Genomic DNA, 18,267 nt, shown 5'->3' on the forward strand with positions numbered 1-18,267 from the left:
GTTTCTCCTGATTGTTTCCTTTTCTTTTTTTTTGGACCTGCTGTATTACTATGAAAAAGACATCAGAAACTGCACAGTTGTGGTCTGCTCTCATGTTTTTCACTCCAAATCATCACTCATAACTCTTTACCATTTTTTCACACAGTGCTCTAAAACATCGTTTTCTGCCTGTTTTCACTTCTAATCCCTATCAGCAATATTTACTAGTATAATTCAAAGGTGGAATATACAACATTTATGTGTCAAAATGAAGGAAAGCACTTTGAAATATGCATAAATATTCAAGTATTCCATGACAGACCATTTTTGATTCACACAACATACACATAGGTTACATAATATAGACTTATATCCTATACAGTAAAATTTAACATCCAAAATATTGCTTGCTGAAAGACTCATCAGCGCTTTTGGAGTTATTCATGCTCTGGTGATAGTATCTTGTTAAAACTTTTCTTTTTATGTTCGATAGTTGATGTTCGAGTGAGAAGAATTACATCACCTCATTGTAAACAGTTTTTAAATGATTATTCCTCCATTCACAGAGTGAATTCTAAACAAGTTTATAGTCAGTCGCTCATTGTTTACAAATTAATGGAAGTTATACCCATAATTCGTGTCATGGGGCGCAGGAAAATGGCGGATAGGAATACTTATTTTCTATAGGAAAAAACAGAGCCCTCCTGTTACCCTGGTTCCTTTGCTGTTGCCCTCAGCGATGATAACGTTGGTGGAGTTTGTCATCATGATACGCACTTCCACTCCTGGCAGAGCCACTCCAACAGCACCTGGAAAAACACACACAAGCAATTTTATTAAATACAACTTCTTGTCTTATATTTTCCTTTATTTTGGTGGCTTTTATGCAGTCAAACTATTGGTTTACCATGTTCTTATTGTGATGTAAATCATTAATTATATAGCAATTCCTAAAAAAGTAATGGTCAACTTTTATTTAATTTTGGATTCTGGGAGAAATAATACTTAAACTCTTTTAGTTTAAAAATCAATTAGTTCAAAAATCAATGTTCTAGCATCTCAAACATAGTAGTGTTTGGAGAAAAAATGTCAGCCTGACTAAAAAAATACACTCTGTCTGCACTGTAAAGCTGTAGCACAGATATACGGAGCTGAAGAGATGTCTTACTTCTATATACAAACATATGTGGAATCTGACCATTAGGGGCTTGAGTGTGAATATAAATGAGATGGGGGCTGATTTGAGGTCTATGCGTGGTGTCCACTGGGATATGATTGCATGTAAGTATGTATATACTGGAATGTGGTTGTCCCTGTAGCAGCATTCCTGTCACAAAATGAGAAAAGGACACAATAGCTCCCAGACTGCTTAAAGAAGCCATTAACAAGCCTCCAGTCCCTCTGCCCATCACAAGCCCTCATTAAAACAGAGGACACACACACACACACTCATGTTTTATTCAAAGCCTTTCGCGCAGCAATCCACACTGTGCCACCATAGGGAGTGGCAGCACCCACTAGTACAACAAGGAAAGAAAAATAACTTATGTGTATTACAAATATTCGAACAATTAGATTTATTTGGATGAATGGCTTGTTTATCTAGATTTCAACATTTTCTTGAAAATTTCAGTGGTGTTTGCCTGTGCTAAATTCAAAGCTATAGGGTGTTCTGGGTGGTTGCTAGGGAATTGATGTATTCTTCATGCCTGCATCGCATCCTAAGTATAAAAAAATAACAGAAGAATGTAGTAGCTGAACTTCCATAATTTATTATCACTGTTAAATTGTTTATTTATTCTGGACAATTTATGCATTTCATTTTATGTTGCCCTATTTATTTAAATTACTTGTTTACTTCAATTGCACTATTTTACGTCTTTATTTAAATTGCAACATTTCTCACTGCATCCAGCTATGGTAAGCTTTGGTAATACAAATGCGGTTTCCGTCACGCCAATAAAGCACACCAAAATTAAATTGAAAACAGATAGAAACAGAGTGCAGAAAGTGAGTCATGGTAAGAAAATAGAGGTGGAGAATTTGGTTTGGAGCAATTACAACAGAAATTGATCAAATGAAAGAGCAAGAGAGAGATGAAGGTTTGAAAATGCGTGAAAAATCAAAATAAATGTTTATAAATAACATCTATTCATAAAAACTAGCTCGCTTGCTTGTTTTAAAATGAAAGCTGAAAAATGATGTCTTGTATATTTGTACACCATGCTATATAATTCTTTTGTGCCACAAGAATCACATTATTTCCTGAACTGACTGAAAAGAAAATCCAAACCATTTCTTCAAGAGACTTTTTAATCTCAGTTTGGAGCTTTAAAGCATCAACGTTCTGTTTCAACAAATATTCAACTATGATTTGGTTCACACTGCCACACACATTAGATCAAACTCATCATAATTCATGGGCGTCTCCTCTGGTGATCACAGTCAACCCTGTGACTGATATTGATCGACTTCAACCTACTTTTGAATTAGACAGCCTCACGCAGGCGTCTCATGGGGCAGAGCAGGAAATGTTAACAGTGGCAAAATCCTCTTAATCATCACCTCTGAGCATTAACTTCAGACCATTTTTCCTCCGAACTCTTCACTAATAAAACAACACGGCACACAAGCCGCCTCTGACAGCCACGTTAGCACCTTCACTCACAAACACGTGTCGAAAGGCGAACAAAACAATTCTCAGACACCCAGAGCAATGCAAGAAATTGCAAGAAGAGCACTGAAAGTGCTTTGATTCTGACACAAAAAGAAGACGTGGAAGTTGACGGGAGCAGTTTAATCAGTGCTACATCACTCAGAAAGACCCATGGAGAGTTTCTCTGAAGATAATCACACGTAAACAACAAAACGCAGACGAAAGAAAGACAAACAAACTACTTCAGAACGGAGGTTGATCTGTGACAACTTGCCATCGTAAACTGTCTGATAAAAAAATAGTGTTATAGAGATGAAGGATTAGGGCTAAGCATCAGTAGAAGGAAAAGTAAGAAAGCCAAGATGATTATAAAGATTTAAACTAGCTCTATTTCAGAGTCTGGTGGAAGGAAGAGGTATATAATACCAAAAAAAAAAAAAAAAACCTATCCGTTGCTCATATTCATATTCATCAAAATGGCAGTTGATTGGTCAGATTTTAATTCACTTATTGGTATACGGCAAACATTTAACATGGTAACCATAGTTAACAACCAAAATACTATGGTTCTTACTCGGGCTGATATACTGGTATTGATGATAGCCATGATTTCTTAAAATTTAAAATACTGATATCATAATATTAATACAACACATATGATAATCATAAATAATTCAGTGCCAGTAACTCAGTAATCTGGTAATTAAGCGCCCATCTAGTTAACAATTCACAAAGTGGATAGCATTATTACACGTTAACGCTAGTTTCCATCCATCGATCATAAAATGAAGAAAAAAGATAAAGTAGATGCATTGTGTGGCTGTTATTGTCGCACAAAATCATGTCAATCATGTTAAAACGAGACACTCTATCCGCATCCAAAAAAAAGTTAATCGGCAGTAAGTTATTTTGTATGCTTTTGTAAAGTTATTATAGTTACAGACTGTCTTTCTGCCTCCCTACACTCATATTTTGAGTATGATTTACTGTCCAAAACAGACAAAACACAAAATAAAGTTAAATATGAATTTCATAGCATTATTTATTATTATTTTTATATAGAGACTAGCTTTTCAAGAACTAGAGCAGTCTCAATATCAGATCTTCACAACACGATTATTGTGGCCAAACGTATTTGGAATAATATTGCTACAGTGAACATATAGTATACAGGCCTAGTTCTGTAAAGCCATAAAATATTAATATGGGATCTTCTTCAAACAAGCTTTTAGAATCTTTAGCTGAACTTCTACAATGGTGACGATGACAAAATATGGTATACCACTGTTAACATTTGTTAAGTGTATACATATTTGCTGTTATTGTTGTTGGTTGTCACATTTATGAAGTGATGCAGTACCAGGTACACGTGGCCCCTTAAGTGGATTTGACAGTGCCATGCCAATCTCAGTCATGCCGTAGCGCTCCAGCAGCACATGACCTGTGATCTCTGCCCAACGCTCCAGGACAGGCTGTGGAAGAGCAGCAGAACCAGACACCATCAACCTGAGAGAAAGAAAGAGAGAGAATTGGCCATTATTTCATTTTCCACATATTTTTTTTTTAAGTTATGAAATTATGCATTGGTTGTTTTTCTTTAAAAAGTCTTGTTTCGCCATTTGACCCTCAGGTAAAGTACACAGAAGCTTACACAACTGAGCCAAATAAAGGTTTGAAGGCTTCTCTTTGATGTAGGTTTACTGAAGAATAAAACAGAATTTTGAGGGAGATGCTCTGGCTGCTTGCGAGTCAGGATTCTTGCTAAATTACTGTGGTGTTTTAAAAGAGAAAGAGAGAGGATGGTACCGTATTCTCTCTTTGCACACAGCTCTGATGAAGTCTTGGACTCGAGGTTGAGTAAAGTGTTGGTCATAATATTCAATGAGTTTAGAGTAGATGGTTGGAACTGCCATAAATACATTCACCATCGGGGACTTCGAACTGATCAACTGCTCCCAAACCTGAAACACAGCAAAACCAAACAAACAAATCTGCATTAAAGCATTATAAATCAAAGGTGTAACTGAACAGTTATATATAAATATAACAGAAAATAAATTAGCCTAACTTGCAAATAATAATTTCAGCGTGTTTTAATACTGTAGTTATGTACTGATATCTAAATGTTGGCCCATTCATTAACCAATAATTATTTTTATTTTAACACTGCATGTTCTACCATTGTAAAGTTGGGCTGGTTAACATCAGCAGTTTGACGTTAGATACTGTAACTTCACTATCTGGTGGCAAAAAGCATCTCTCTCTTTTTTGTGGAAGGCTATTAAAAGACACTGCACTATTTTTTTTTAATAACAGATTATATATAAATATTAAGTGTTAAATAGCTGATATACACCATTTTTTGCATTATTTATGTGTTACAATAATAGTTAACTCAATAGGCTACAGCAATTATTATTATTATTATTATTATTATAAAAGATAGCCATTTCTCACAATGAATGATAGCTATTATAACTGAGTGAAATGCAAATATCACTCAGAACTGAGAAAAGATTGCAGGATGTTGCCAGCTGCCACAGAGATGAATGGGAATACTAAAAGATATTTTCTGCAGCTTTTACAGATACCCTTAGATCACAGTAGGTGAAATCAGACATAAAAACATTTAAATGTAGAATAATAAAATATACTTCTATAACCAAAAATGTTTGAATTGGATTTAAAAAAAACAAAAAAAAAACAAACCCTGATATTATTTGCTTCCAGTATCGGCCTAATCAGACAGTTACGGTTAATTACAGGAAAAAACAAACAAAAACACTACAGATACTGATTAAGTCACTAATTGTGCATCCCTAGTGTTATTTGTCTTGGTGACTGTATAAGCTTGGGGGGAAAGGTTGTCGACTGGAGGAATGTTGTTAAAAAAGGAAAAAGCGAGTATAGATTTGTAAAGGTCAGTGTGATTCACAGCAGAAAAGAAACAGTTCAGATTCCCTGTAGAGCTACTATTGAGGTCAGAGTGAAGAGTGCACTGTGCAGGACACACTGGGCTTTTACAGCGTTTCTCTGCTTTTGATGAATGTGTTGCGTGAAGCATAGTGAAGGACGGCAGACCCAATCCCCGCCACACACACCCACACTCATCCCAGTCTGTCAGACGGAAACAGATGCAAGTAGACAAGCAGCATAACTGCCGATATAAACACATGTCTCATGCAGGCACACAAATCAATTACAGAGCATCTAACTTTACTCACTAACTCTCTCATTTCAGTCACATACTTTCATTGTACGACATACAAACACATGAGAATGAAAGGTGGTACAATGGATGATCAAACATAAATGTGTACGATTCACACATAAAAGTTACAATATAACAATTCTGTCTTTTTCATCTCGCACAGGCACACACAGTCTCGCAGTCGGGCGGCACGCCTGGCTGCACCTTTAGAACACAGTGGGAGAAACGCGTGAATTAATTGAAGGTGAACGACAGATTCTCCTTGGCTCTGTCCCCCCTGGGAGGCACACATCTCCCCCCGCCCTCTCTCTCTCTCTCCATTTCATTATTTCCTGCTTCAGTACCTCCATGCTCTTATCATTCCTGCTGTCTCGCACTCTCTCCATCAACCCCCCCACCAACACACACACACACACACACACAGAGAGTGACACTTCTTTTATCATCAAAAACCCATCTCTCATCACCACACCTCCTCCTCTCCACTCTGGTACCCAAGTTGCTCTAGTTTCTTTTTTTTCATTTCATTAGCCCCCCAACAAAGAATTGAATGAATTTGTTTGTACTTCCATATTGTTTATTTCAAAGTACACTATGTATGTGGGTAAATTTGTCGTGCACAGGCTGCTCATCAAATTCACATAAATCTGGCACATTTTGTCTGGAGACATTCCTGACAATAAGCTATCAAAATAAATGTAACTTGTCAAATTGTTTTGCAGACTTCAGCCAATTAATTTGCTAGCTGAAGAAAAAAACATATAACAAAATACCCAAAGTTTCTGAAACTTGAAACAAATGAATTAAATAAAGCTGCAAGTAGCAAAAAAAAACAAAAAGGAGGAGTGCAATTTTTAGCTGTTCATTCATCACACTGAAAATGAAAGGTCAAAGTACTTTGCATTGTGCGACTGAAGGTCAAGTCAAGCTCATTGCACACTGCATAGACGGTGTAACAGCACATTTTGGCAGGTGCAGTAGGCTTTTCTTTCAAATTACAGATGCTCCTATTGCAATTTTCTTAGCCGATTCCGATGTTATTTTTGTAAGTGTGACCAGCAGATACCGATTTTTGCCAATTCCAATTTTCTTTCTAAGAACTATAATTAAAAGCATCTATAAACAAAAATCAACCTTTTTTTCAATACAAAATTATTTACATAATAAAATAAATTATTAAACATTACAATTTCCCCCAATCTGTGCTAAGTTACAGATGTTCTCTCACTTAAACAGCTCTCAAAATAAAGTTATCTGTGACTAGAAAGAGGTAGAAATTAGTTGCTTTATATAACAAAACAGATGTCACTGCCCACTATGTTTATAAATGGGCATTTTTCCCCTAACCTAATTAAATGCATGTGTCATCTTCCACATCAAATTTTTTGCATTGTTTCAGTTAAATCAGAATAATAAGAAACTGTGGAGTTGCTACCATTAAAATGAAATCAGTATCAACAAACTCCATCTTTCCACTGCAGAGGAAACAGAGGTTGCATCTGAAAGTGCCATTTACATTTACACTGGAAAACTGCAAATGCATAAACAATGTTATAGGATTAATATGAAACCAAACCACCAGTAGGTGGCAGCAAATGACTGTTTTACTGAGCGAGTCATTTAGTCATTCATTCAACTGATGCATTCAAAAGGCTGATTCATTCAGCTGTGTAGTGTGTTCTTGGCTCTGGGCCAGTCATGTGGAAAATCAACTGATTCCTGTCCCTGGACAGTCCATTGGTGCATCTCTATAGCAAAAGTTCAAATAAAATAAAAAATAATAAATAAACAAACACAAGGTTTCCAGTTTTTAAATGAGAAATAAGATGGGGTAGGACATACATGAATGGACTTGTCCTTTTATTATAGACAACAGTCTTTAGTATACACATTAACCTGGCAAAACTATGATCACAGACTTGCTTAATGGCAAGTGAAATTAATGGAAAATGACATTCAAGAGAGCATTATATTGGGGTGAAAAACGTACTCTTATAAAGGCTCTTATAAGACTTTTAATTCATTTTCTAAAATTTTGGATCACTTTTTCTAAAGGTGTCTGCTAAAAGGATTTTGTTGTCAATGTTTAAAAGTGCACTAGCATAGAGATATTTCAGAGCTAACACTGAAAGATACAAAACTCCAATTTGAATATCATAGGGTCTTTTAACGTGGTTTTTCTTTCAAAGCAAATGTATCTTCAAAACTGTACATGCCCAATCTCACACTATCACACACCGAAATCCAATAATGAGCAACATACATGTAGAAAATACCCGTCCTGCACCATCACATGATGGATAACCTTTTACATCCCATCATTAATAATAGTAGAGTCTCTGACTGCAGGCTGTCTAATGCATTCATACCACAATAAATTCATCTACACGCATGTTTTGCTCCCACCAGAATCGAGATGAGCGCTCATCACTCAAACAACTCCAAGCCAAAGTAATGGTGGCTCAAATATCGATTTTTCTGCTTCATTAAAAATGACTGAACCGCATGTTGTAAATAATAAAACCCTTGTGGTGAAGAAAGCGTTTGATCCCTCAAAGAAGGTGTTTGTTTTTTAACATGTGCGTTCAAGGTCATATCTGTGGAAAACAGAGAATGTAACTTTCTTGTTGTCCCGAATGTCTTTTTTCTCTGTTGTGTCCTCTCCAGACCTTTCTTGTCAATCAGATCCTTGACTCCCATTAAATTCTCCTGAACCTTAAAGCCCTTCCGCTTGCTCGCTCGCTGCCGTAAGCCCCCTCCCTTTACAAAACGCGGATCATTCCTCAATGTCACGCCATCCATTGATCTGCTTCTAAAGCCTTTACCGAGAGTTGGCGTGGCCAGATACAAAGCTACACTGGGCAATCCATCACGCAAACTCCGCGCTCGCTGTGACAGTCCGGGCTGTCTTTTACACACACACATACACACAGAGGTTTGAGCCAGAGCCTGTCAGTTCCTGAGTCCTGGTATTGACGCCTGCAGCGCTGGCACGCAGCAACACGGCTACAATTAGCGCATCCCTCTGACAAGTACCCGATAAGGGTGATCAGCAGCCTCCTCCACCCTGCTACACACAACTTCATTGTGCAGGTCTCATGAGTTCCTCCCCAGGGGAGCCGGGCAGACGCCCCCACTCACTGATGCTTGCAGCACGACTTCTGCAATGTTGCCCTAAGAAAGTTGCACTGTGAGTGCATAATGGAACAAATAAAATGGCTTTGTGGAATAATCTTTGTGGAATTATTTACAACTTAATGTCTACGTATTGCATCTGTGGCATGCTGTCGATCACCACAGACACTTTTGACTCAATCCACAGTTTTCAAAAACAAATGGAAAACACATTTACAGTAATGCACAGTAATTGAAGCCTACCAGACAAGAAAGCTGAATGGTTTAAAATATTGTGAAGCTTGTTATTAAGTTAAAGAACACTTTTCAAAATTTGTTTGGCATTCTTTTGAGGTGGGATTGCTTTACTTGGTTGATGAACTTTGGTCATGTATTGGAGGCCAAAATTTGCTATATATTGTGATAGCAAAATTGGCAATGCTCAAATTTTTTTATATGCACATAAACTACGATGGAATCACAGTCATGTGCAATGGGGCAGCACAACTAGACTAACCAGTGGACCTATCTCATTGCACAGCATCTGAAATGCTGTTTTGGTCATTCTGAAATGCTTGAGTCAAAGTCTGTCGTGAAAGTGGTTTGGTATAATTACCTCCCAGAACTATCTTTCACAACTGCATTTCCAAACAGCAGGCATCTGTCTTATGAAAGCAAGATAACATGACCACATGCTTCATATGCTTTATTTAATTTATTATATATGAAAAAGACTTTCATTTGGCTTCTCCTATTGCCGCAAATGACCTTTTTCTTAATGATATTTGACGCCAGTTTATCAGGAAGTGACAAATTTTTCATCTTCGTCTCGCAGATGGAAACAGTGCTTTATTTGCAAATATTTTATGCGATATTCCAGTTTTGCTCAAAAGTTAAATTCGCAACTTTGGATGGAAACATAGCAAATTAATGACACTCTGGCATTGCGCATCTTTATATTATATAAAATACTCCTGAATGGACTTTTCTGACTAAAAAGGTAAGAATGAAACAATCTCTTCTTCACTTCTTGTTTTTTTTGTGCCCAAAGTAGAGGGCTGCTTTGGCATTGGGCTCCTGCGGGACCCAACGCAAATCTCGCGGGCAGTTTAACCTTTCACTGGAGACCCGCAGGGAATGGTGGGATTTGGCGTGTAATGGAAACGGAGTCAACACATGAAGTTGAGAAGAAAATTAAAGCTGCTGTTTACTTGACAAAAGCAAAGGAAGGCAAGTCAGGCATCTGGAAACAATTCTCAATTGTCATTGAAAAAATGGGAAAGAGTTAATTGCACACTGAGTCCGAAATTTTCGCATGCGTTTTTTTTGTTTTTTTCGTATTCCCCATCCTTTCCTATCAAAATGCATGCTATGGATGTGAAAACGCAGAAAATCGAACCTGATCCAAATTTTTTTTTGACAGACGAAAATTTCGGAGGCAGTGTGTAAACGTGATTGACACAATGTGAGGTCGTATTTATTTTTTAACGTGTGAATATTTCGGACGAAAATTTCGGACTTAGTGTGCAATGACCTTTATACTTAGTAAACTGCGATAAATGTGCAAAAGTGTTCGTTTACAACGGACATAAATCGGGCACCTATGCCCTGAGGTGACATACCTATTTTCTAAGTTCTATTTGTTTATTTATTTAATAAGTTAAAGTTATTTCATATTGTGCTTTGACTTATTTACTTAAACTGTTTGTTAACAGTTTGTTTAGTTAATTGTTTGGTGTGTGTTTATCATGCAGTACGTTTAAAAACTGAGGTGCTGCTAGCTGTGGACACAAACATTGCAGGCGCGGGCAGGAGTGGAACACGCAGGTTGCAGGAGCGGGCGGTCCTGGTCAGAAATTCAGCAGGAGCGGGAGGGTGTGGGTTTAAGAAAACAGTCCCGTGCAGGGCTCTAGTCCAAAGCACATGAATAGGAGGAGGCACATGACTGGCTGTCTGATGCTAAGCATCTAGCCCTAACATTTTGACACCACATTGTTTCCCCATTTTAAATTACAAGTGTAAAATGTAGCTTTACCTGGTGTTGATAACCCAGGGTAGGGCTGCACAATTAATCGAATTTCTAATCGCGGTTACGATTATGGATACCACAATTACATAATTGTTCAAAGCCGCGATTACAAAAATAAATAATTAAAAATGCCCACTTGCATTATTCTGTGTGCTTAAGAGATGTTTGCAGCGCGGGGTTTAACAAACTCAAACACACTGGATAGAAGACATTTTGTCTAACTGATAGTCGTTGTCACTCTGTTGTGCATGATAGACATGTTAAACGCCAAACGTGTCAAAAGCGGAACAAAATAGTGATACTCGTCTCTTTAATTTAAACTAGTTTAAAGCCAAATAAATCTGAGCTGTTATTCTCATCAACACTGATGCAGAAAGCAGCAGAAACAGTGCAACAACGATCCAGTTAGAAGACGTTTCAATCCACAAATCACCCACATTTACCACAGTGGTACGGTGGCAGAAAAGTAGGATATTCATACTGAGTATTAGTAATATACTAAATATGTTAAAGGAGTAATGGAATATAATTACATTATTTTGTTAATTATTCTATCAGTTGATGTGGATTTGTAATTGACTGAATGTCTTTAGGCTACTGTTTTTCAATGCAAACACCATAGAAACCATAAAGTTAGGCTACTTTTTTTTTACCATGGTAATGAGGTGCTGTACTTTTGGTTAGCCTATGTATAAAAGATGAGGCTGTTACAGTTTTCACAATGGTACTGTCAAATGTACATCTGCATCCCAAATCAAGCTCCTGCTACTCTGAACTCAAGCTCCTGTTGTAATGTGCATTTCTAAGAGACAAAACTTGTAATATTACATGTTCAGTGCTACCAAATCAGGTGCTGGTGCCACTGCTCTCGAATGTTAGTCTGGAGCCCTGATAATATAAATTGTACTGTAAAACGTTACTGTAATTTGAAATTTTGTCTGTTTAATTGTAAATGAAATGTATAGTTTTAGTAAACTCTTTTTTCTTTTTTTTCTTTTAGTTTTAGTATAACATTATTATACCATGCATAATTTTACCTTTTTTTGTTTAAAGAAGAAACCAGACCAATGTATAGCTGAAATTTGAGGCTCAATGCTATAAAAAAGCAATAAAAGTTCAGAAAGAGTGTTTTCAGCCTTTTTTTAAATATATATTTTAGATAAAAATATGGAATTCAGCTTCAAACAATGCAATATATCTGTTCAAAATAATCGTTATTAATAATCGCAATTACAATCTCAAGAGAATAATCAACAATTATGATTTTTGTCATAATCGTGCAGCCCTAACCCAGGGTTAAGCGAAGGGTTAACTATTTCAGGTGTTAAATGCCCTCAAGTGTACTGTATTATAAACTATTATAGTGCATTTCTGTGTCCAAAAGTGTCCAAAGGGATGAGTCCAAATCGAAGGTATGTTACAAATGTGATACATATAAATCAAGTAGTAAATGACCCGGCTAGAATATTTATTTACACTTGTTATCATTACTGGATTCATTAGTAACAATTTTGGTCATGACAGTTACCATATAACTGTAAAAACTGTTATATTTCAAACTGTACAACAGTAATAAGATGCTATGCATGCAGTAGCTACAAAAGTATTTGTATATAAAAAAAACTTACACAAATAAAAGTTTGAGCATCATTGCATTAGATAACTGAACAGGAAACCAAATGGCATCTTTAAACAAACTGTGTATGACCTTTCTCAGAACAAAATTTCCAACACTGTTCTGAGCGATGCTTATCCAACTAGTCAATTTTTAATAGACACATGAACTTCAGTCAGTTCACACAAGTGTTCTAACAGAACAGATGTAGTTCATCACATTAAATGTCCCACTAATGTTTGACAACTATTGTCACAACACGTATTGTCTTTATTTTGAACAGTCTGTCTATGGTGTATAATTTAAAAGTTTGGTCACACTTTATAATAAGTGGCCTTAACTTCTATGTACGAACATTAAATACCTACAAGTCTACGGATACATTGTGTAACCGCATGTTGTTCTGAATAATTCCCACATTTACTGCTAAAGAGTTTGAGCTATGGATATGTTTAAGAGTAAGGGCAGGTTTAGGTTTTGGATAATAGGTAATAAAGTTATGTTTTGGGGTAAGGGTTGGGTTCCAGTTGAAGGTAAAGTTAACAGTGTAACTACAAATGTTAATTCAATATATTTTAAATGCAATTAAACAGCATCATATATAAGTCTATATAAGTATATTGTATCAAATGGTTAAGTACATAGTAGTTAAGACCACCTAATATAAAGCGTGACAAAAATGTATTTATATAAAATGCACTTTGATTTCTCGTTCAATGATTTTCAGTCACTTTAAATGTGACTTTTAAGTCAACAGTTTTAGGACCTGTATGTTATATGAAGGAACTGTGATGTGATAATGATGTGGCTAGTGGAAGAACTGTACCTTCTGAGCAGTGAACTCTGGCAGCATGATGCAGGTAGCACCCACCCAGAGTGGGCACATCAGTTTGTTTACGATGCCATGCACATGGTGAAGGGGCAGCGTGTGCAGGATGACATCCTCTTTATTCCAAGCCCATTCTGAGACCAAACCCTGAACCTACAAGACAAGAAAAAGTGATTTTGACCTACAGGTACTTGTGAGTGTTTTCATGGTCCACGTATTTGAAGCATGGGACAATCACACTGGGCACACAGAAACAGGCCAAAGCCATTGTGCTCAAAACCTTTAAATCAGCAATGTGAATTAATATTAACTGTTTGAGTTAAAATGGACTGAGTGATGCTCACAAGCAACTCTTCAGTTCTCATTGTGCTGTAGCATGAACATGATTATTTACCACGTGCAGCTGGGCTGGTGCATGCACGCACAATCACGCAGTCCTGAATTAGGTCGAACCGTGTACACTCTCTCAACCCCAATGCCCTATTGCTTCGGGTTTTATTCATCAGGTTATCTACATTTGTGTCATAACCTATAATCAAACTTTGATTAAAATTCACCTGTCTATTACATTTATAGTTCTTTACAGGATGAATTTCATTTCTTTTTTTGTTTTGCATGATTGTGGTACATCAAAAGAGAATCTGACATGAAATGCATATTTGCCTCAACAACGTCCCTAATAATGTTGATGTTTCTTTATTACTTAATGAAGATACTGCACAGAACTAAAGAGCAATTTATCTTAGCTTCCATTTCATATTTTGCCAGTCACGTTTTATGTACATTTTGTAAGTACACCATCACTTTGATCACTGATTGATCACACACACACACACACACAAAAAAACTATTGATTACTTTTCTTTCCAAATTGCTCGGATATCTATGGACAGTACTGTCGATAGTGTTTTCACAACTTTCAAAAAAAAAAAGAAAAAAAATTTAGAGACTGACAAGGGCAGTCAGAAGAGAGAATGATGTCAAATTTCACAAATTTATCGCACCTCCCATAGACGCTGTATTAGAGACACCCTCACACTGGCGTTAATCAGTTTTTTGTAATTTGATGCAAAGGTGATTATACAAAGTATAGTGTCATAAATGTACATACTTTTTAAAATAATGAAAATATATAAAAACTTTCGAGGACATACGATGCTGATGACCGATGAAACACATTATCACAGTCTTGTGAAAAGGGTCCATTGTAAATGTTAAGGAAAACCCCATACTCTATGACAGGGAAGACCTGATTATTCTATAAATTCTTAATTAAATTCGCTAAAATGTATGGATTTTGAAAAATACATTTATCAATTAATGAATTAAACTGCTGGTTTTGTCTGGCCAGAGGAGACCGGAACACTATTTCGACACACTGTTTCCCTGTTTAATACTGTAAAGCTGCTTTGACACAATCTGCATTGTAAGAAGCGCTATATAAATAATGGTGACATTGGTATATAATAAAATTAAAAACAAAACTATTAAAATTTAGCTTAAAGAGTTTTAAAATTTGATTACTGACCATTGTGTCTAACAGTGGGGAGTAGTGAGAATGATAAACAGTTGACCAGTGGCAGCTCTGTCCAGTCTTTGTGAAACACAGGCACTTGAGCTTGTCCAAAGAGTCCCCCTTAATTGAGAGTGATCTAATTTTCCACCCTATTGGAAATGCAGGTCAATTTTTGCTGGAAAAAAACCCACTGCCTTGAGTGGCCCATGAAATTAAACAATCAGAATGATTATTCAGAGAGGCGAAGTGGAACAAAAGTAAAAGAACGCAATGACATCAGGGGAGGGAGGGGTTCTCATTCCACAGCTACAGCTCTCATCAAACCTAATTCAGCTTCTATTATTCATCTCACACTAAAAGAGCTGTCGGCTAAATAACACCAATGTAACAATTCTTCCGATATCGGAAGAGGTGAAACTCCTGATCTTCTCATGAGTGCATCATGAATATATCCAATGTTGTGCAGCATGATTTTGGTTTAGATGATATTATTGGAAAAAATTCAAAAAGCCATTATAGGCTTTGCATTGTCGTTCCAAACCTGTATGACTTTCTTTCTTCTGCGGAACACAAAAGAAGATATTTTGAATAATGTTGATAAGAAAAACATTGGTGTTTGCACCAATAACTTTGTGGGCATATAGTGCCGTTACGCTTCGGGTCTCCTGAGTTCGAGTCCGTCTCTCAGACCTTTCCAGATACCCCCCACTCCCCCACTCCGCTTCCTGTCTACAATGCTGCCCTATCCTAATATAAGGCAAAACCCAAAAATAATCTTTTAAAAAAAAAAAAGAAAAGAAAAGAAAAGAAAGAACGAAAACTATTGGCTTCCCAATATTGGGTCTGTAAATGTTTTATTATAGGCATGCTGTGAAGCAGAATGTACAAAACACCCTTAATGCTGGATAAATAAATAAATAATAATGAATGATAATTAATGAATGATTATCATTAATGAATGAATGAATGAATAATAAATGAATGAATAAATAATTATGTTACACTGAATGTTTACAGAAGTTTAACCAATTTAAAAAATAAATAAAACTAGAGCCACATCAGGCATGTAAAAGTAAAGCTTTTTTGGCCTTAATATAGCGATTTTATTGATGTTCTGTTCCCTAGACATAGCTATGAGATTTATTTATTTATTTTTTTTCTTTTAGCAAGTAAAAATTGTTAGCTCATCTAATCTGATTTTACATCTAAAAATAATTTAATAACCAACGTTTTATACTCTTTGCTCTTCTGCTAAAACAGAAGCATCCATGAAAGAAAAAAATAAAAAAATAAAAAAAATAAAATAAATCACAGGACATGGTCAACAATCGCTATTTAAATTTGAAAAAAATTAATTGTGTCCTATTTGTGAGAATACATGTATATATGCAAAATAAATACTAATTTACCATGGCCTGCAGGCTGCTGTGAGTGTGAAGCACTCCTTTTGGTCTGCCTGTGGTGCCGCTGGTGTAGATGAGCATGGCTGGCCTCTCTGCCCAGTCTGAGATGCTCTCCTCAGGCAGCATCTGTGTGTCCTCAGACTGTAGAGTATCTAGGCTAGACGTGGTGGGAAGCTGTAGGCAGGGCAGCCCTAGTTTCTGGGCCAAGGGCTCAAGGGTATCCTTGAAAGGTTGTCCGGCTACCAGCAGCTCGCTCTGGGAGTCTAAGATGACATATTCCAGCTCACTTGGAGGATGCTTCCTGTAGAGGGGCACAGCTATGCCGCCACACATCCAGGCCGCCCACTGCGCCACAGTGTAGGATGCGTCATTGGCACACAGGAATGAAATACGCTTGCCCTGCAGGTCTCCTGATTGACAGGTGAGTGCTTTAGTAATGAGCCCCGCCAGGCTTTTGCTGTTTTTGTAGAGGGAGCGGTAGGTGTGGCTCCCGCTGTGATCTGTAATGGCCACATTGTCTCCATATGCAGAAGCTCTGGAGAAAACAGGAGCAGCTCTCCCTACAGCTGGAGAGATTTTTAGGTTGGATGACGTAAATGTTCTATGCTCGACATTTCCCAGCAGCCACTTCAGGGCTCTTCTGCCTCCCGTACAGTGAGACCAACTTGAAGAGCAGCTCCAGATGGAGACGGTGTGTAAGGACAGCATAGCGTAGACAGATCTTTGTCATCTGTCTAAACTTGGGAATACAAAATGAAACAAAAGTAAATTACTTTTTTAGGCATTACTTATGACACAAGTCTCAACATTAAAGATTTTTACTTGTCAGGTCAGCATTTTCGCTGGACCTTTCATAAACATGATAAATAGCTACATTTTTATTTACCTATTCATGTCAGTAAAATTAAATAAATAAAAATGCAATTTTTTATTAAACTTAGCCTCTTTTCATAAGACAAAAACAAATTTCTTGTAATTCACTGATGAAAATTTATTTCCTAAGCCTCTTTTAACAGTACAAACTCTTTCTTTGAGAATTTCCTGTGATTCTTTAAAAACTGAATTTAAGATATTGTTTTCTTATCACATTACTTAATAAGGTCAGAGGAACAGAATTTTAGGGGGAAAATACTATTACACAAATAAATATAAATTATTATTTTTATTACATTTTCCTTTATTATTCATTCATTTTGAGGATTCATTCAACACTGGGAAACCCAACCTGAGACACAAACATAATAAAAGTCAATCTTAAAACAACAGTTCAATTCAAGTAGTCTCCATACAACATGTTATCCCGCATTTCTTACACTTCTGAAGACTCCCTGTTGTGGACAACTCGAAAGGTTAGACTTTATAACGTTTTCTGAGCTCGCTATGCATAAAATCGTAATAGAGCTATAAGACCTTCCTCAAACATGCATGCAGAATAATACGTTTCTTACCGAAAGTCATTCTGGATGCGGTGCGCCGTTTAAATTCATCCGTGTGGAAATCGAAGCAAAGCGGAACCTTTATTTACCACGCTCTTGACTCGGATCTGTTTCTTGTGTGTTATCAAAGAGCTTTGTATTTTGGAAACCACAACAATATCTTCAGATTTTATTTTAGCATTTAACTTAGGTTAGATTATAAATAAGGGAAAAATACATTAACCAAAACATTATCTTGTTTTTCAAAATAGACAAGAAGTATAGAATAACGTATTATAGTGATATGGATGTCATCAATTAGAAATGTTGGCCTTAGCTTTCATGTAACATTTAGATATATTTGAAATGATAACAACACAATGCATTAATAACAATACAGTTATAAAAATATATATTTTTATGAAAAAAGTCAAACGCATACACATACATAAAACTAGTATGAAAATAGGATGAGGCAGACAGACAGATGGACTGAAGTT

General features: G+C 36.5%; 1 protein-coding gene across 4 annotated transcripts in view; it reads right to left on the reverse strand.

The window, feature by feature from the left end:
• The window catches only part of acsf3 (acyl-CoA synthetase family member 3), a 56,459-nt gene extending 38,541 nt beyond the window's left edge, over positions 1-17,918 (reverse strand). The window contains exons 1-7 of one of the 4 annotated variants that reach the window (XM_058783495.1): positions 17,666-17,712; positions 17,522-17,577; positions 16,359-17,091; positions 13,431-13,586; positions 4,442-4,596; positions 3,996-4,141; positions 691-788 (exon numbers count right to left, since the gene is read on the reverse strand). In XM_058783495.1, coding sequence (XP_058639478.1) covers positions 691-788; positions 3,996-4,141; positions 4,442-4,596; positions 13,431-13,586; positions 16,359-17,060 — 1,257 coding nt within the window. In that variant the 5' untranslated portion in view covers positions 17,061-17,091; positions 17,522-17,577; positions 17,666-17,712. The other 3 variants (XM_058783493.1, XM_058783496.1, XM_058783494.1) reach the window with 3 other exon arrangements.
• Positions 17,919-18,267: the final 349 nt, after the last annotated feature.

The sequence above is a fragment of the Onychostoma macrolepis genome, chromosome 07 (genome assembly GCF_012432095.1).
Source record: "Onychostoma macrolepis isolate SWU-2019 chromosome 07, ASM1243209v1, whole genome shotgun sequence".
Classification (NCBI taxonomy): domain Eukaryota; kingdom Metazoa; phylum Chordata; class Actinopteri; order Cypriniformes; family Cyprinidae; genus Onychostoma; species Onychostoma macrolepis.